Source organism: Equus caballus, chromosome 20 (genome assembly GCF_041296265.1).
Source record: "Equus caballus isolate H_3958 breed thoroughbred chromosome 20, TB-T2T, whole genome shotgun sequence".
Lineage (NCBI taxonomy): Eukaryota > Metazoa > Chordata > Mammalia > Perissodactyla > Equidae > Equus > Equus caballus.
In genome coordinates, this window is record NC_091703.1 from 48,431,521 (window position 1) to 48,451,841 (window position 20,321).

General features: G+C 42.2%; 1 protein-coding gene across 3 annotated transcripts in view; it reads right to left on the reverse strand.

Annotated features, from left to right (window-relative positions):
• Positions 1 to 20,321, reverse strand: part of RCAN2 (regulator of calcineurin 2) — a 253,114-nt gene that overhangs the window by 213,996 nt on the left and 18,797 nt on the right. For 2 of the 3 annotated variants that reach the window (XM_023625040.2, XM_070245630.1), the window contains exon 2: positions 2,193 to 2,419. In XM_023625040.2, coding sequence (XP_023480808.1) covers positions 2,193 to 2,417 — 225 coding nt within the window. In that variant the 5' untranslated portion in view covers positions 2,418 to 2,419. Of the gene's footprint in view, positions 1 to 2,192; positions 2,420 to 9,809; positions 10,014 to 20,321 lie in introns of those variants that run through there. The other variant, XM_070245629.1, reaches the window with a different exon arrangement.

The window sequence follows — 20,321 nt, forward strand, 5'->3', positions numbered from 1 at the left end:
TTGGGGAGAAAAAAAGAAAACACTGAATCTAGGGCAGATTATTTGATATCCTAGAGAGTCTTCTCAAATGGGGTTTATAAAATCGCACCAAGGTGGAAGACTTTCTGTCTGATTTAATAAGTTGAACTATGTAGACACTGGCCAATTATAAAATTCACCTCCTTGGCTATAAAAATGTGGGATCTAAATAATTGGAAACTGATTCCATTGAACTATATCCTGTTGATTTCATCTGAATAGTTTATCAAGGTCATTTTAAAACTAAATACAATTTGTCAAGTCGCAGCATGCCGACCTTATACACAAATTAAATGAGAATATTTTGTAATCCGTTATTCAATCACAGATCAGAATATCAAAATAGAGGTGGGTAAATTCCCAGGAACTCTCCCCAAGCCTCTGTCTTACTACAGAACCAATTCTCCTTGATCAGCCATTCCTTTTTTTTTCTTTTTAAAAGACAGGGATCTTTTTTTTTTTTTGGTGAGGAAGATTGGCCCTGAGCTAACATCTGTTGCCACTCTTCCTCTTTTTTTTCCTCCTGAAAGCCCCAGTACATAGTTGTATATTCTAGTTCTTCTATGTGGGATGCCATCACAGCATGGCTTGACGAGTGGTGTGTAGGTCCATGCTCAGGATCTGAACCAGCGAACCCCAGGCCACCGAAGTGGAGCTCACAAACTTAACTACTTGGCCATGGGGCCGGCCCCTGATCAGCCATTCTTGAGTAGCACTCCTGAATGAGATTAGTTCCTTCCTAGGTCTTATTGTGTCAATTTACTGGGAAGTATTTAATCAGGAAAGAATCAAAATCCCCATTAAACCTCTCAGGAAAATCCTAATTCTTGATTAATATAGATAAACACATGATAGAATGAGAAAACATGGGACTTTGTTTCATAGTTAATGTCAAGTAGATTTCAGGGGAAATTACTTGCTCTGAGTAAATTATAATCTGTGTTATAACCTGATTATAATCCAAGAGCAAAATTCCCAGTTTCTTTCAAAGAGGCTATGTGCCATTTTCACAGCACTGGAGGTTCTAATCGTGTAGAGGTCCTTTGATTTCAAGCTATTTTTAGCCCATTATTTCCATTGTGCAACTCCAAAATAATATCATTAGAAAACTATCTTTAAATGGCTTGAAATAATTCCTAATCCTCTGGGCTATCAGAATTGCTTACAAAATCAGTAAAATCAAGAAAAAAAAACTTCCAGTAATTGTTTTCAGACAACAGGGTTTGGACTTCAGCAATTAGCAAAAAAGAGCCCAAGCATGTGAGACAGCAATCATAAATCCTACTCTTAACATCTCACACAGAGCCACTTACTTTAGTTTAGAAAAAAGGCCCTTCCTCCCAAAAAGATTGCCCATGTTTTACAACATAGGATAACAGTGGATATTTCCAATGAGAAATCCACATCCACAGGGAAGGTTTGATCCCTTCAGACCCCTCACCTAACAGATCAGAGAAATATGAAATGGAGGTCAGAAAAACCTCCAAATGGAATATTGACTCTGATTTCCAAGAGTACTTATACTAAATCAAGTTTGTCTCTTCAAATGGGAAGCTTCATTTTCCAGAACATGCTTGTACATAGACAATCTCATTCCCCAATCATTTCAAACCAAGGAGTTAACCACGTTCATTCAAATTCTTACAACACACACCTAACGATTCCAGCCACTGTGGTATCCATGAGGAGAGCGAGACCCACTGTCAACCAACTTACCTTTCTACCAACCGCTGTAGGACTCGGGTTCTAGCTATTTTTAGAACATTCACCAAACTGTAGGAGGGGTTTGGGTGAATGAGTACTTGTGCTGTTTTGAGAAAGGCAAATTATATTTTTGGCAGAATGGGGAAAATTTTTTTTATGACGTCTACTTCCTAGCCCAAGGGGTATCTCCTGCCATCACTATTCCTAACACCACTTGTTTTGTTAGACAGACCTAAGAGTTGCAGACGATGAGATCTGATTCAACATAGTCTCATCTACAACCCAGTCATGAGTACCCCCAAAGTGAGCTGATAATAGAACAGGCTTCTCTCTTCCTGCTATGCATGCCAAGAAGAAAGCCAACTAAATGTTTTCAAAAACTTCAAAACATCAACCACAGACGAGCCATGGAAAGAATTTGGGATAATGCCACAAGTTCCCATGTTTCAGGAGCAGAAAAAGCTTATTACCTTGCTCTCTTCTCCTTCAAACACTGACTGGTGAACGTTGCACGCAAACAATGAGTTGGGGAGGTCGTTGAAGTCAGTGATCGCTTGAAAGGCTTCCTCCGCGAAGCACCGAGTTATGGCCCAGTCTCTGTCTACGCAGCACAGCAAGAAAAGTCCTCCATCGTCTGGGATGTGCCCCTGCTGCCCTGGGCTCCTCATTCCAAGGAAGTAAGATTCTCCCCTCATTGCTGTGGACACAAAGACGGACTTGTGTTAGAGCAGAACTCGTTTCCTTAAGACCTGGTGCTCAGGCTGCAGTTCTAGAGCGTCTGGGGCAGAGCAGAGGAGCATGAGGAGGAGAGGCAGGGGGTATAAGCCGGGGGAAGACCCAGCAAGTTCATCTTATCCCCTTGATCTCTGAGTCACAATTCCCCACACAGCTCTGCTTCTGGGCAAGAATCCAGTCAGTGCTGTGGTCAAAAAACCCTATTTAACCAGGAAGGGAGTTGGAGGCCAGGGGCTCTAGCCCAGGTGTCCAGTGTTTACTAGACTTGGGACCTTGGAAAGTCACATAAGTCTCCAAGCCTTTGCTTCCTTATGAGAATCAGATGGACTCAAACAAAAACGCACATGGGCAAATGCTTTGATAAGTTACATGATAAATTATATAATTCCACCGCAACTACTAATGCCTATCCTTTATTGAGTTCCAGGGACCGTTCTAAATAATTTACATGCATTAACTAACCTATTTAATCTCCACAATAGTCTATGAGATTGGTACCAATATTATCCCCATTTTATAGATGGGAAAACTGAGGAAAAGAGCAAGTAAGTAACTTTTACAAGGTCAGTAACAAAATGGCGGGACTAGGATTCAAACCCAGGGAGTTTGGCAGCAGAGCTCACTCTCCTGTTCTGTAGAAATGAAGCAGATCAAAATTAGTGCAAGACTGTATTTAAGGAAGTACAATCTACTTCATCACCAACTGAATCCTGATTATGAAACTCTAATAGTTAATAGTTTATCCACAATGAGGACACACACACACACATGCGTGTGCACACACATCTTCTTCGGCCTTGGATAATTACTCTAAGTAATTTGTGAACCCTGGATCTTGAAAAATCAGTGCTATCCTGGCTAATCCAGGGTATATAGCTCCCTTCCCTCATAGCCCCTATCATAAAGCTTTCCAGTATTAAGCTCAACTAGCTGTGTTCTATCATCCTATTATTTCCTCACCCCGTACATTAAAAATTCTACCCAACTGCAGGCAGTTGGAGAGTTTTTCCATTTTTTGATACCAATACATAATTCAGTAGATTTTTTCAATCTCCCCACATACTTCAAGGACAGTATGTGCATTTTTCTTCTGTTTTCTATTTTCCTGTCTATCATACTATTCTGTTCAAAGCTCAATAATTAGAGACCCAGAAGGTGAAATAACTTGCCCCTGGGTATACAGGTAAGACTGACTGAAAATTCAGACATGGCTGCTAGGTCATCTCCAGGAAGCTCCATTCCCCAGTTCCAGCATTGCAGAACCTTGGAGAAAGGACAGAAAGGTGGGTACCAGGAAAGGTTGCTCTGCCTTCATGAAGTTTAGACACAAATTCTAGATCTTCAGATAATATGGGCTTCTGTTTATATTTTTCTTGAACTCAATGTATCATAGTGATGACGTTATGTTTTTATTTTCCTAGAAACAAAACCCAAATGGACTCCTGATAAGCAGTATTTGATGGCAGTTACTATAAAATGCATTACATATAAAATCTTAGGCCTGGTTGGGACAGGAGCCAAAAATTAAAGAGTTTAAGGTAATAACTCTAAAATCAGATCAGTATAACTGTGGTAAATAAAAATAGTGCTCTCTAGGGGCTGGCCCCGTGGCTGAGTGGTTAAGTTCGCGCGCTCTGCTGCAGGCGGCCCAGTGTTTCGTCAGTTCGAATCCTGGGCGCGGACATGGCACTGCTCATCAGACCACGCTGAGGCAGCGTCCCACATGCCAAAACTAGAAGAACCCACAACAAAGAATACACAACTATGTACCGGGGGGCTTTGGGGAGAAAAAGGAAAAAATAAAATCTTTAAAAAAAAAAAAAAATAGTGCTCTCTATAAAAGATAATAGAATCATTCTTGTGTTCTAAAGTTCTTAAAACTCCAATTAATACAACATTTTTTCTGTAGTTAAATCAATAAAATACTTACTCTAAATAAAAATATGGTACATGTTTTAAGCTTTGTTTTATTCTATAATTAATCCAAAATATATGAATGTTTTTAATTAGAAGGAAAAAACTTCAATGAAATACTTAAATGTATTTATTTTCCTTCATATTCATTTATAGTGTTGCTTCAGATATTTCAATGCAACATACATAATAACCATCACTTATTAATATTAGAGTACTAATTATTTTAATAGTAAAAATAATTACTAAGAGCATTAAAATAGTATTATTTTCATCAATGGATTATAGGAAAACCTTTTGATAAATGAAGTCATAATCATCCAGTAGCGTGAATATAGATATTGCCAACTCTATTTTATTTTTAATCCTGTCCCTCTTATTTAAAAATTTTTAAATTAATCAAAATGGATCCCAAAATGTTCTTAAACAGGTCTGAGAATGTTTCAATTATTCCTTTTCCAGAAAAGAATTAAAATCCATTGCTGAACAAATTAATTAAATGGACTAAATATTAACCCTCACTCAGGATTCATTCTAATCTACTCAAATAGCCTTAACCTCTGTTCTAAGCTGTACCAATACGATTATCTGCCAGAGACTTTATTTAAAGCTCATTACTTTCAGTAAAGATTTAAAAGGTGAACGCATTTTTGGCAAACAACCTGTTCTGTGAAATATTTTAGAAGTCAGAGCTTTGAACAAAGGAACTGTGATTTCTCTTTCCAGTTCCATTCCTGACTCACCTTGGAACATGGAGAAATTAACTGATCATTCTATGACTCAGTTTATCCTCATAAAACAGGAACAAAACAGCTATCTGCCTCCCTCAGCAGAGTAGGAAGAGGCAGAGAAATGAAATAGGAATAAAAGGAGTGATCAAAATCAGTATTAACCACTTCACAAAAGGATACGCAATCCGAGATGCCACAGAAACACATCATTATGATAACCTCAGAGCGAGACTAGTATGCTTTTGTATTTCCACTAAGCTTTAGTAAACACAAATAAACAGAGGGAAAGAAACCCTGGAGATTAAAAGAACTTCCTAATAAAGAAATGTAAAGGTCCTAAAGCCCAAAATAACTAGTTCGTCTTTTTAAACTAATTTCAAAACTCTAAACTATTATAAAGTAACTTTGGGGCAACAACTGCCTGCAAAGCCTACGATGTACACGTGTTGCCCTTATTTCTAATTCTGAAGATGCTCATCCAAAAAGGAAGAGCTGCCTTCAGCTCAAGAGGGAACACTTCTGGGAGGGCTTCCCGACCTGCCCATAGCCCATGAACTCGGCATCCTTCTCTTGCACTCCCTGAGCACCACACACAGCCTTCTCTCCCAGGTCATCCTACACTGTGATTCCTGCTTTACTAGCCTGTAGCTCAAACTAGACTGGTACTTCTTGAGAGCAGAGCCTGAGCTATCTCCATTCATTTCAATCTAAGGTTTGATTTATAAAATGGAATTTACAAATGAAAGATAGCAAGAATCGCTCCAAAAATTCCTCTGGCTAAAATAAAAAATCTGTAGAGTATAATTTAAATAACATTCAAGCTTTTTGATTATACGGGTTCACTGAAGAAAAAACTGGAAAATTCAGAGAAGTATAGAAAAGGAAATAAAAGTAAACCATAATTCTACTATCCAGAGAAAACTCTGCTAACATCTTGGTATATTTAGTTCTAGCGCTTTCTTCACATGTATAATTTTTAAACAAAATCGGGATCCTGCTATTTAGTATCCTACTTCTTTCTCGAAACATTGATATAATCAAGAGCAGTCCCTTGCATCACTAGATATTCTCTGAAAACATTAATTTTAATAGCCACATAGCACCCCAGTGTATGAATCTGTCAATAATTTATTTAACCATTCTTCTGTTGTTTGACATTTGGAAAGCATAAATTTCCATCATCACATGCATCTGGAAAAGGAAAACCACTATCCACTATTAAAATATAAAGCCTCCCCTGGGAGAACCTCAAAACTCAGACGCAGAGAAGAGTCATCTTTACGAAATACTGGAAAGGACTCCAGGGGCCTACGTGGGTTCTAGTCCTTCTGGAAGATGCGAGCCTTCTTGGCTGTGGTTTTCATGTCAGCAAAAAAGACCTATCTTGGGGCTGGCCCCGTGGCCGAGTGGTTAAGTTTGCGCGCTGCGCTGCAGGCAGCCCAGTGTTTCGTTGGTTCGAATCCTGGGCGCGGACACGGCACTGCTCATCAGACCACGCTGAGGCAGCGTCCCACATGCCACAACTAGAAGAACCCACAACGAAGAATATACAACTATGTACCAGGGGGCTTTGGGGAGAAAAAGGAAATAATAAAATCTTTAAAAAAAAAAAAAAAAAAAAAAGACCTATCTTACCGGTCTACTGTGAACATCAAACGAGATGAAGCACGTGACTGTCTTTTGGAGCCTCCAAAATAACATGTGAATTAAAGCTATTTATTATCACTTACAGGCTCATCAAGAGCAAGCCAACAGAGAGGAACCCAGCACTACCGAGGCAACTGCCGTGTACTACTGGTAAGCGTGTCAAGTTTCAAATTTCCAGTGGGTGTCCTTGAGGGTTAGGCACATATCACTAAATTGAGAAATGAGTAGAGATGCCGCTTGAATTTTTGGTGTGAGTCTCATCGGGGATCTCATTAGAAGGGAAAGATATTTGTAAGGAAAAAGAGAATAATTAAAATAAAAAACAAAGAACCCTGTCCTTCCCCCAAACACCACTACTAACAAGGTAACAGTTGATCTAAATGTTACAAAGTTAGTGGCAAAGAGAATATAAATGATTGGATTTAACTCATTTTTATGAAAGGCGAAGCCTGAAGAGAGGAAGATTTACAACTATTTCATTATTTTGCTATAATGTGAAAATGACTTCATCCAAATCCTTAGATAACCTGATAGCACTTATTAATTAAACATTAAAAGACCCAAAATGAAGACAGTATGGGTCCTACTATGAAGACTAGCCACCCGAAACTTAAAGATGCCTGTTCAGCATGAAAGAAGTAGCAACCATATAAACGTTGTTGCATAAATAAGTGAATAAAATCTCTCTCCCCCAATAAATGTGGACGATCTAAACATTACTAAATTTCTACAAGAGGAATTAATCTTTCCAAAACTCTCTACTTTTCATTTCCAACAAACATTTATATGGTACAATTAAACTCAGAGAAAGGAACCTCAAACAGACGTTTGATTCTGTGGGAGATCATTATTGTCACAGCATTGTCACCATGCATGAGATTCAGATTTCTGAGTTGCAGAATGGGGTATATCTCATGAGAATGGGAAGGAAGTCATACTTTTGCCCACAGGAGTTCTGGTCTAAAAAGTCTTAAACTGGGTATAAAAGGATGGAAGAAAACCACAAAGAAGCCCATGAGAATGGCAGAGAGCCACGACAAGAAAAATAAAACTGTAAACATCCATGGAGATGCTCCTACTAGCTTCATTATCGGGTAAAATCACTCCATCAATAGTGTAATGTGATGCATTACCTATAAAAAAGACTAATGCTACTTTGGGAGGGGTGGGACGGTGATAATCTCATCTTAAGTCCCCTCGACATGGAGAGAAATCATGGCCAATTCTGATACCACCCACTACAAAAAAACTGGAATTGTTTCTAAGGAGACTATGCAGTCCTATCGAGGGCCAAAAGTCATGTCATCTAAGAAACAGGGCCTTGAGAAGTGTAGGAATGAAATCTTGAGGGAAATCACAGTTGCCTTCAAATTCAGTTTTTGTGTATGGCACTAAGAGAGTAGAAGTCAAATCAGAGAGGAAGAATTCAATTTAATAAAAGGAGCCATGGATCTTTTAACACTTTGAGTTAAAACAGAAATGTTCTGCCTTGTGTCTTAGTGAGCAACCTGTACCGGTGACAGTCCATGAGTAAGCTCCATAGGGCAAGTGATCAACATCTGGTGGGATGTCACAGAGAGAACCCAAGGACCAGGGAGATGGTTGGCTGGCATTTCCTTTACCGTCTGGTTTCACATTGAGATTTTTATCTTTCCGTGATTGGAAGAAAATACACAAGAAAAGAGATATCTGTTTATCTCTGGGCTTCAAGATGCCCAAGAAAGGGGAAATTATAACCTTTAACAAAAGCTTTCTCCAGGGTTGAAAGTTTCCATTTGATGCTCGAAATATACCTGCTTATATTTTTCTACTTCCAGGTTACTCAAACTAGAAAGTGGAATTTTTTTTTAATAGGAAATAGTGATTCACAAAGGGAGAAGGATGAGCAAGATATACAAAGAGCAATGTTAAGTTGGGGTTTATTTTTCCTTAGACAAAAGAATGTTAAAGATTCAACTCATCTGCCTTTCAAATTAAGAACAAGAATATAAAACTTTTTGCAATAAGAGTAACAAATAGGAAAATATATGCCTCAATTCCATGTTATGGCCAGCAGAGGAGGATAAATAAGGAAATAGGATGAATGGAAATGACTAATGAATAATTCATTCTGACTTTGAGTTCAGTTTTGATTGAAAAACAAGTAAATGGATTACGGGAGACTTGTTAGTTTGGAAGAATTTAAAGATGACAATGTCAGCTTGAATATTAATGATAAAAAATTAAGAATGCAACGTTGTATTAATTAGAAGCAGAGGACTTGTAACTATTTTTAAGTTGAATACAAGATTTAATGAATCTTATTTTTAAATGTTTAAGGAATAGAAACCTCAATGTAACGTTTCACAGTGTTTAAAATCCATTCAGCTCTAAAATTAAATGATTCTCTAATGATACTTGGAACAAAAGGAACTTATTAGAAGAGAATTTTTATATGAATAACAATAATCATTTTATAATTAAATCATATCATCAGCTTTGTTGGCCTTATGGGTGAGGTCCTTTTGTTGCCCTTTTGGTATTTTAATATCTAGAGCCCCTTAGAGAAAGGCCAGGCCTTTTTCTCATTTTTGTCCATCTTACAGGGAGATTGAAGTATAATATTAGTAACAACAAACCATCCCAGCCATCCTAAGACACAAAGGAGAGACATGATATTCTTAGGCTGTGCTCCATAGAAACCCATTAGAGCTCTTTCTGAAATATAATGGAACCTATTTAATTCAGCTGCAGAATTTTCACACCTGCTGAGCTGTGTGAACCTCATGCTATTCTTGATACCATTTGGGATCAGTCTTGAAAAAATCAGGAGCATGCAGTTTTCAACTCAGGGTTTTCAAAGGAAATTATCCACATTCTTCATTCAAGGCTCCCTTCAGGACACTTCTGGAGCCACTGATCCACCTTAAGCTCCCACAGGACAGTAATTCAATTAATTCCATTCCACCAAGAAACAGCTTTTTATGAATTTTTATGAAGTGGGGGGGGGGGGGGAGAAAGTTGTTTCCATCATCTCCTTTTGTACTGAATTCTATAGCAGTGATGGGATTACAAACTCACCAGAACAATGTCTTTACACCTGTAGGGTTTTAATGCCCATGGTCTCCCAGGAGGATGTGCAAATCCTGTATATTCTCCCAGTGGACAAAATCAGAAAGGAAGGAGGACCCTCAGATTTACCCGGGGTCAGATGGAACAAGCAGATAGGGCATTTGTATTCCATTCCCACAGCATCTTCAGGAAAATGTGTTTCAAACAGGCTTGCTGCAAGAGAAGAGAGTCAGATAGAAGAAATACCATCTTTTATGAAGGGTATGAGGGTGAGAAGGTTGTTCTTAAAGACAGGGAAATCTGTTTCTACAAAGAATGACGTACAATGAACCATAGACTTATTAAACAGAACAAGCCATATTGGAGCACTCACCCAAGAGAGAAGAGCTTTGGTCATTGTATTAGTCAAGGTCCCAGCAGGAAACAGATGGCATGCTCAAATCAGAAAATTTGAAAAGAGTTTAATAAAGCGATCGTGTACATAGGTGCGGGCAGTGGATAGGGAAACCACACAAGATAGTGCAAAACCCTGTGCTAGCACTACACCTTTCTGAAAAGGTGAGAAGAGGGGAGGGTTTCCCAGAAACGGGACACATAAAGGACTGTGAGGAGAAGGCCCTCTGACAGACCTTTGCCTGGGGGATGGAGCCAATTCACAGTGGCACCATACAGAGGATGCCAGAAGAATACATATTCCCAACTTGTTCTCTTTCTCTGATCTTCTGGTACCTTCTATTGGCCAAACACAACTGGAAACCAGAGGGCAAGGGAGCAGGTAATGTGGAGTTATATGGGTCACCCTCCGGGGCACAGTGTAGAATGGAAAAGCATGGAGATGAAGAATGCAGCACAGTCTTCATAACTGGGTAGAAGTCTAGAAATTTGGAAGGTTAATTTCAGTAGAACTTGATTTAAACATTTAAACCTAAGTCATTTTTAAGCTGACAGCTCAAACCAGGGCCTGTCTGATATCGTCACTGAGTCACCGTTTCTGACTGTGTTTTTCTTAAGAACAAGAATGAGAGAGAATGAGTGGCTCTATGTGTACACCACTATGCAACATGTATTCTGATCTCAAAAGTCTTCAACTGGATATAAAAGGAGCAAGGAAATCACAATTGAGCCCATGAGATTGCAGAGAGCCCATGTCCCCATCATGGTGGAATACGTATTCTTGAGCCCCTGATGGAGGCAGAAGACCATCCTGGCATCGTTGCTCTAAGAAGAGGCTTAAGAAAGCTGCACGCCCCTGGATGAGCCAAGCAATTCTATGCAAAATAACTTTTCACAGGAGGACAACACTTAAAAGTGAGCAGCAAAGCAGGTGAAGGTTGCCATGGCAGCCAAAGTAAGATTTATCTTGTCATCTTTCACCTTCTGCTTTCAGGTGGGGCATAGATTACGAGGCAGAAACAGAGCAAAAGGGAAAAAGAGCAGGGAGAGAGAGAGACGCTGCACTTTTGAGGAAAATCCAGCCAAGAAGGGTCTGAGTTCCTCAGACCTTCTAGAAAGGAAGACCGGAAGGCTGCTTGCGGTGGAGCATGGAGGGCTGGTCAGAACTCCAGAGGAAGCCAAGGAGGCCGGCTGCACTCCCACTGATAAGATGAGCAGATAATAAGCAGCTTGTTTGTAAGGTCTTTGTGATGCAAGAGGGAAAGGACTGAGGAAGAGAGAGAGAGAGAGAAATATCCCCGTCTGGGCACCCAGCATACAGCATGCTACTTTTTCTCCAAATATACAGCTAAATGTTCATGTCACTTCCACATTAAAAATCTCCCAGAACTCCCTAAGATCTATCAAATTCAATACAAACAGATCTTCGGGCCACCAAACCAGAACACCCACAAGAAGGTGACAGTCTTCCTGCCCAGATCTAGCTACTTTCATTGGTGCTGAGAAAAGAAGCACAGGTCTCAGCATCACATTCTGGTTCTGTCAATAAAGATAACAGTAACAACAACAACAACGGCAGCAGCAATTCTTGAGCCCTTATTTTGTTCTAAGGGCTTTACCTGTATTACACTTATGGAGAGCTGGGTGGCCCTGCCCACCTTACTCAAGCTTTCCTCACTTCTAAGATTTCTCCTGCTCACCACCCTCTGCGGCTGTCAACACTCATCCTCAAAGCCACTTCTGGGGCCACTGCCTTCAGATCCCACTCTGAGCCCCTCACACAAGACAGGATCCCCCTCACCGACCCCATTGTCCCGTGTTTGTACCTCTCACGACACTTCTTCGTGTTGCCTCTCCTCGTACCTTTCTCGTTTTTACCTTCCAGCCGATGTTGAAGGCAGGAGGCTGAGTCTTCCCCACCAGGACGAGCCCTGGAGCTGCCAAACGGGACCTTACCCTGACTTCCCATCTTTCTTGAATTGAATGGAATTCAAGGAGTTCTGAACTTGACTCTTGGCTCCCCAACATTCTAGCCATCTGACCGTGGACAAGTGACTTAACTTCTCTGTGTTCGGTTTCCTCATCTGTAAAGTAGGGATAACAGGAGCGTACATCCTAGAGTGCTGTTCTGAGGATTTAACAGCTAATAGAAATAAGGCATTTAGAACAAAGACTGGGACCCTGGTGAGTGCTCAGTAAATTTTAACTACTTTGCTACTGACCATCTTAGTCCTCAACACAGCGACTCTGTAACAGTCTCACACGACACAGGAGCTCTTCTCTTCCCTAGAGTCATCAGTCTTTTCATGTGGAGAGAGCATAGACTATAGAGGTAAGTAAAGCATGGGCTCTGGAGTCGGTCTGCCAGGTCTGAATCCTGGCACGCCACTTTCTAGCTGTGTGACCTTGGACATGTTACTGAACATCTCAGAGTGTGCAATATGGGGACCATAATGGTACTGATTTCACAGGGTTGTTATATGGATTAAATGAGTTACACACCCTCCCTCCATCTGAAACCCCCCCATTTTTTGGTGTGCCCTCAATTGTTTAGCTCTTTAGAAGAGGTTGTACTTCTGCAGTGAGAAATGCAAGAACCTTGAAGTCAGGTGGACCCAGATTCAAGTCCCAGCTCTCCACCCACTGCTGGCTGACCTCGGGGAGAAGACAGACTGGTGGTGGCGGCAGGGGTCTTGGTCTGCATCCTCCTTCCACAACCATTTTACGTGGTGATTTTTGGCAAGTTAGTTTCACTCACTAGGCCTCAGTTTCCAGAACTATAAATCAGAACTCTTGAGAGACCCCAATGAGACCATCCTGGTCAAGAATTTAGCCCAGGGAGCAGGAGCTACAATCACTCAGGAACGTTAGCATTTGCCATGACCACTGGCTTGCACTTGCTAACCTTATGGACGGCTGCACCTTTAACCACTTACCTGTCCTCAGATGATTGTTTACTTTCCAAGAAAGGCATATTTCGTGTTAGGCCCAGGGTTTGACATAACTTTGAAACCACAAACAAGGACTTTCCTTGAGTTTTCTCCTCCCATACACTTAGCTTTCTAACACATGTTCCCTGCCTCAGACTTAAATTTTTACTTGCCGTTCTCTTTCCTTTCAGCACCATTTTCCAACTTAGATAAAAATGCCATCACTGCTTAACCAGAGGCTCCAAGGTACTTCACAGGAATGTTCTCACCCCACCAGAGCCCCACCAAAGCCAGCCAAGCATCTCTACCTTGGGAGGGCGGCCCAGTGCTTCCTTTCTGCTCTCCTGTCTGCACACGTGTTGTTATTTACAACATTTGGCAAAGCAGACCCATTTATTGACGTCTTTACATCTCCTCCCATCTGTTGAGCATTCTCTCTTCTTCCTGTAATGGGTGACACCCAGCGTGGTTCCTGATCCACAGCGCTGGCAAGACAAATGAAATGTACCACCACCAGCCTCTCCCCAGAGCTATTGCTATGTTCTCTCATTCTCTCTCCTAATAGATGTCCCAGAGCTTTGCTCATCTTTGATTACCACTTTCTCAACTGAGTGACTTCCTGAGACTCAGATTTTCATTGTCTCCTGCTGTGTTAAATCCAGAAGGTTTCCTATTCTTATCCTCCCTTTCACATCATTCATTGCTGGCGCAATTCACCAACTCATTCTTGATCTGAAAGTAAGACACTGCCCCGACTACATCGGGTCACTTAAAATTTTTCCCTTCTTTTCCTATCCCTTGGTTGAAGATGTTCATTCGCTTGCTCTCTCTCTTCCCCCCTCTCACTCCCTCTCTCTTTCAAGCTTACAATCACAACATCTATCTATCTGTTAGGTTCCTGTAGGAGCAAATGCTGATTGGGATTCTGCATTGCAAACCAGAGCATACCTCCTTCTTTCTAGATGGAGCTGCCTGCCCTCACCCTCAACCATGGGCCCCAACTGAGAAGCCAACGTAGGCTGGGCAGCTTTTCTCCACATTGTCAGAAAGTCACAATTCAGGATGATCCATAATTAGTCCCCTACTTCTGGTGCCATGTGTTGTTTATAAGACAGAGCTGACCCAGATTCCAGCTTAGAAAAAAACAAACTGAAACCTTTGTTAAAGTCCTTTCCGGCATGCTGCAACTAGGGCCAGTTACTCTGAGGGGCCAATTCGCCTCATCTCCCACTCTTTCAGCAACTGATCAGGGGCAAGGCTCACAGAGGACAGAACCTGTGTTGGCAGTAAGGCTTCTGGGGAAAACCGACAGAGGGCCTAGGGAGAGAGACGGAGACGGTGGAGGAGGCAAGTAGGAGCCACTAAGTGAGCTTAATTACTTATTTACCTTTTAAGAACTGGCGGCAACCTTTTCTCTACATTGTGAGGCCCCTACAATGCCTTATGCCTAAGACGATGCTTGACATATAGTGGGAGGAGGATGCGTATCATCCGTCTACATCTCCAAAAGAGCTGACGGAAACACTTGTAACTTTAATGAACAGAAATCGTCATGGTGGACACCATGATAATCAAATGGCGGCTTCACCACTGTAGCCCGCAGGCTCCTAACAGGTACAACCAGAACAGAATGAGGGGCCCGCCCAACCTCGCAACATGACATCGGAAGCTCTCTACATCTGAAGAGGAAACGAGGGCCCCTTCACCTTCCTCCTCCTCTAATCCCAGCGCCATTCCACATGTTTAACTGGAAAAACAGCCAATAAAATTGAAGCTTCTTATTAAGATAGCAAAGATCAGTGTTCACCACTGGATTCCTAAAGCCTATGTCAGTGCCAGGAATGGGCAATATGAAAGACGAGAAACACTATTCAAGGCTAGCTTGTCGTTTTGAGAGACTATTGCTATTTGTCTCTTTATCTAGTTACCTAAGTGTTCTACCTTTCAGATGACAGTGTCTGTCACAAAGCAGATGCTCAAAAATATTTGTTGGATAAAGCTAGACAATTCTCTTTTTCCTTCTCTCCACCTGTGCACTTATTTTCTCATCTTCTCCATTTTCTACATTTCTTAAAATTGGGTTTTTTCCTTCTTCCAAACAGAACCTTAATAGTCTTTTCACTTATAATGTACAATCAACTCAAATACTAAGTATGAGACTAAAAAATATAATAAGTGTATGGGTCTAAAAAAGACGGGGGCAGGGGGCTGGCCCCGTGGCTGAGTGGTTAAGTTCACGCGCTCCGCTGCAGGCGGCCCAGTGTTTCGTTGGTTCGAATCCTGAGCGCGGACATGGCACTGCTCATCAAACCACGCTGAGGCAAGCATCCCACATGCCACAACTGGAAGGACCCACAACGAAGTATATACAACTATGTACCGGGGGGCTTTGGGGAGAAAAAGGAAAAAAATAAAATCTTTAAAAAAAAAAAAAAGACTTGGGCAGATCATAATATGAGGGAAAAAGAAAGCAAGTCTAATTGACCACACACACGTGGTTTGCTCTTGGTTTAGATGTGGGAGGGTGAAGTCTGTGCAACATGCACAGCTCAGTCTTCATTCCCTTCCCTTGGGGGGTTGGCACCCCTCTATACCATTAGGCACAGATATCCTGCAGAGAATTCGACCAGTCTATTACAACCTGTGTAGTGTGACTATAGTATACGGCAATTATTTTATATAGGGATATCAGAAATGTGTCTCTGAGAAAGATGGAAGTGGGTGAGCTACGTAGATATCTAGTGGAAGGACTCGTCAGGTAGAGACTGGGAGGAAAAAACGCCCAAGAGTGGGAAGAGCTTGGTATGTTTGGGGAACAGCAAGGAGGCCTCTGTGGCTGAAGCGTGGTGAGGAAGGGAGCATGGTAAGAAATGAGTTCAGAGAGAGAGCAGAGGTCAGGACATGTGGCACCTTACAGACTGTGGTGGGCACTTTGCTTTTTACTCTGAGATGAGAAGCCACTGGAGGATTCTGAATAGAGCAGTTTCACGAATTGACTTCTGTTTGAAAATAATTTCTCTGGCTGCTATTTGGAGAACAGACCAAGAGAGCAAGGTCTGAAGGAGGGGACCAATTAGAAAACTATTGGCAGTAATTCAGGCAGGAGAGGATGGTGATGGAGACCAGAGAGGTAGCCATTGAAAGAATGTGAGGCAATAGGGTTCCTGATATTTTTAATGTACTCGCAGCATTTGCTGATGGACTGGAGTAGGGGAGAATTCAAGAATCACGCCCTAGTTTTGGCCTGAGTACCGAGGAGCATGAAGCTGCCGTTTGCTAAGATGGAGAAGACTAGGGGAGGAGAGGTTTGGAGGGATAAAATCAAAAGCTCAGTTCAGGGCTTGTTAAATTGAAGATTCCTATTGTTCATCTAAGTGATGAGCAGTTGGTGTTATGAGTCCAGAGTTCAGGGGCGAGGGGGATATCATAGATGACACTTAAAGCCATGGGACTGAATGAGGGAGCTTAATGAGAGAAGAGGTCCAAGGTCTGAGCCCTAGAACACACCAGCATTTCCGAGGAATAGCCATGATAGCATCTCACGGGTGTGCTGTAAGGGTTTGATGAGATAATACATGTATGGCACTTTGAATAGTACTGGGAACCTTCCTCAACAATCAACAACCACACCTCTTATACCTGCTAGCCCCTACGTCCACCAGAGCCCGCATCCCAGGTCCCAGGGACCAGGGCCTGGTAGGATTTTTCTTCCCATGGTTCAGTAGGGAGAGGGGTGGGAAATCTTGTTCTCCCCATGAAGGCTACAGAGGAAAGAGCTGTCTTGCTTGTATTCCAACCTGGAATTCTGAACATTTTCCCACAGCAATATAAATAGTTTCTAAGGTCTCTCAAACCAGAAATCCAGTATTTTATTTCAAGTACTTCACGCATCAAACAGCCTTTGGGGCTAGCCTGGGGACCTGGTCATAGTTTATCATGTTCCTCTGAGAAAATACATTCCAAATTCCAAATAACTGAACAGAAACCTGCATTTTAAAGGCGGCAGATGCCTCCTTACATAAAAGCACACAAATAAATCCTAAAGACGGATGTATGGGGACTTCCTTTAACAACAACATTCTGTGACATCTAGCTATATTTTAGGTACCCAACCAAGATTAACAAAAGTCCAGTGATAGTCCCTTTGTAGCTCCTGTGTTAGTTTAATCCTTGTCATATCTCTGTGTGACCCTTGCCACCTCACTCCCCAGTGCTCAGGAAGGCAACAAACAGGCACTGAAACATTTAACTCAGATAAATTTCCCGTCTCTCTGTATTTCTCCATCATAGGTCTTATCCTGCTGTACTGTAATTGCTTAATTGTCTTCTTCCCAATTAACTCTGCAAACGCTGGCTCGTGTCTATCTTGTTCACAAGGTATCTCTAGAGCTCAGCATAGGATCTGGTACCTAGTAGAGAATCACTAGAATTTCTCAAATGAATGAAGAAATCAAAACCCGGCCTTGGCTCTAGCCTACTCCAAGACACTTAAGTCTCCCTGAAAGAGGAATGAACCCAGTGGATTGCCGCAAATGAGTTAAGCCGATCTATCTGGGAAGGAGGGGAGAGGAGCACTCCACTCTTCTGAGGTAATAAGATACGGGGATTTGCACCCAGAGCAGAGCTGCTGAAGGTGGCTTTGGAAGCCCAGAGAGAAGGAAAGCCTTCGTAGGACTAGCCTCAGGGCCGCCTAAGAGTGCCACGCTTAAGCTTCAAATCTCCAGTTTTCCAGATGATCACACTTTTTTGCTTAAATGACCATGTGATTTCCCATGGCTCCACAGCCCTGAACTCTTAGGAGTCGTGTCTTAGGAGAGTTTGATTAGTTACATGCATGCGTGCTTGTCTGTTTCTATTAATCATGTCTAAATGTACATATACATTTATCTGTTCTCCTGTTAATTTGCCAACAACTAAAGCATACTGATGCTTTCTTCTCCTTTCTTTTGTTATATCAATGTCTTATAGTACCCTGTTTGATTCTCTGTGATGATCAATGATGACCATACTCTACATCTTCTCAGTGGCAAGGATTACATTACACACACACAAACACACACAGACACAACACACACACAGACCCCTAACTCAATACCCAATACACAACAGGCTCTCAATAAATGTCTAGTGAACTGAATTTTAACTGGCTGCCTGGGCTGTTTTTTCCTTGTCTTTATTCTTTTTAATAGTAAGCTACAATTTGTAAATCACCAATAAAATGTCAGAATTCTAATGGATTAACTCTTCCTCATCATCACCAGGAACTAAAGGCTAGTAACAGAATATAAAAACACACCAACGGCAGTGCTAGAACAGGATATGCTCAGCCAGTTTATGGCATCAGCTGTATTTTCACAGATGAAACCCCACGTTGTTTTCTAAAACTAACTTGGGATTTTTTTAACAGGATAATTGTCAGATCAATCACTGAAATATTTTTACAGTGGATAATGAAAGACTGGTGGTTACCATTCAGGTCTGAATAATTTATTTAAAATATCCATGGGGATTAAACTATGTTCTTCTGTAATTTCATTCTTTAAGGGCACTCTTTACATAACTCCTCATGAAAAGAATGAGGATGCATTTATGAAACAGATATAATACTGTAACCCTTAAGTATGACATATAAACCTGCATGGCCCTCTTTGGAAATTATGTGTTGAGGGTCTGCTGTGTGCAAACTACCCGCGATGCCTCTTGATGACTCAGAGTTGGACAGACAGACCCACTCCCGAGCGGGCGGTGGAGGAGGGACCGCCGGCCTGCGGTGGAGGGAGCAGCGAGGCGGGCTTCAGGAGAGGGGAACAGGCAGCGCTCTGGGGGTTCAAGGAGGAAGGGGTCCAGCTGGAGGGGGAATCAGGAAATGATTCAGGAGCAGGCAGCATTGGAGAAGAGATGGTGAGGAAGCAGGGGACATTCAGAGAAAGGGCAAAGGGGCGGGGGTTGGGGGAGAACATTCCAGGCTGAGGGAAAATCTTGAGCAAATGCATGGATGAGGGAGGGCTCAGGGAATATTTAGAAAACTACTGGAGTCCCGTGGGACACATGGGAGAGAGGCAGGGTGAGGCCAGCTAGTCACGCACCTTTCAGAGACGTAAAATCTGCCTCTCGCTGATTGCTGAAGGCCAGGGGTGAGGAATGTTGCTGAAGCAGCAGAGCGATATCACCGGAAGTTAATCTAAACAAGATTCCCAGGCAGCTCAGCTGAAAGTGAGAGGGTTACAGGGCAGGAAGACCACCTAAACAGCCATTGGCAAGGTGCGGCAAGAAGTAAAGTGCTGTGGACTCAATCGTGCCCCTGCCAAGTTCATACATTAAAGCCCTAAGGCCCAACTTGACTGTATTTGGAAATGGGGCCTTTAGGGAGTAATTAACATTACAGGAAGTCTTAATGGTGGAGCCCTAATCCAAGAGGATTATTGGCCTTAAGGGAAGAGGAAAATCTCTCTCCCTCTCTCTCCCTCTCTCCCTGACTCTTTCTCTCTCCCTCTCTTTCTCTCTCCCTCTCTCTCCCTCTTTCTCTCTCCCTCTCCCTTTCTCTCGGCTCTCTCTCCCTCTCTGTCCCTCTCTTTCTCTCTCTCCCCCCCTCCCCCCCGCCGTCTTCCTCCCCCTTTCTCTCTCCGTGCACGCACAAAGAAGAGGTTATGTGAGGACACAGTGAGAAGATAGCTGTCTACAAGCCAGGAAGAGAGTCCTCACCAGGAACCGAATCAGCCAGCACCCTGATCTTGGCCTTCTCAGCCTCCAGAACGATGAGAAATAAATGTCTGTTATCTAAGCCACTGAGTCTATGGCATCTTGTTATGGCGCCCTGAGCTGACTAACACAGTAAGTGATGGTAGGTTTGAAGACGGAGAAAGGGGTGGGGATGGATAAGGAGGAGAATCAAGAGAAAAACCTCCTCACAGAAGCAAAGGGAGTGGGTTTCAGGCAAGGAAGAATGACCGGTAGCATTCGTGCTGTGTAAAAGCTGTGGAAGCTGAAGATTAAGGAATCACTTGGGTTTAAGGACTCCACCAAGATTGGGGTTCTACGACCTTCATAAGAGCAGTTACAAAAAGGAGGAGTGAAAGTCAAATCGAACAGGATTAAGGAATGAGTAGCTGGGGAAGGAACACAGGCAGCCGAGGTGCAGACTTTTCTGTCAAGAAGCCCCAGTGCAGCCTTAGGAGCAAATTGAGGCTTATTTTTCTCC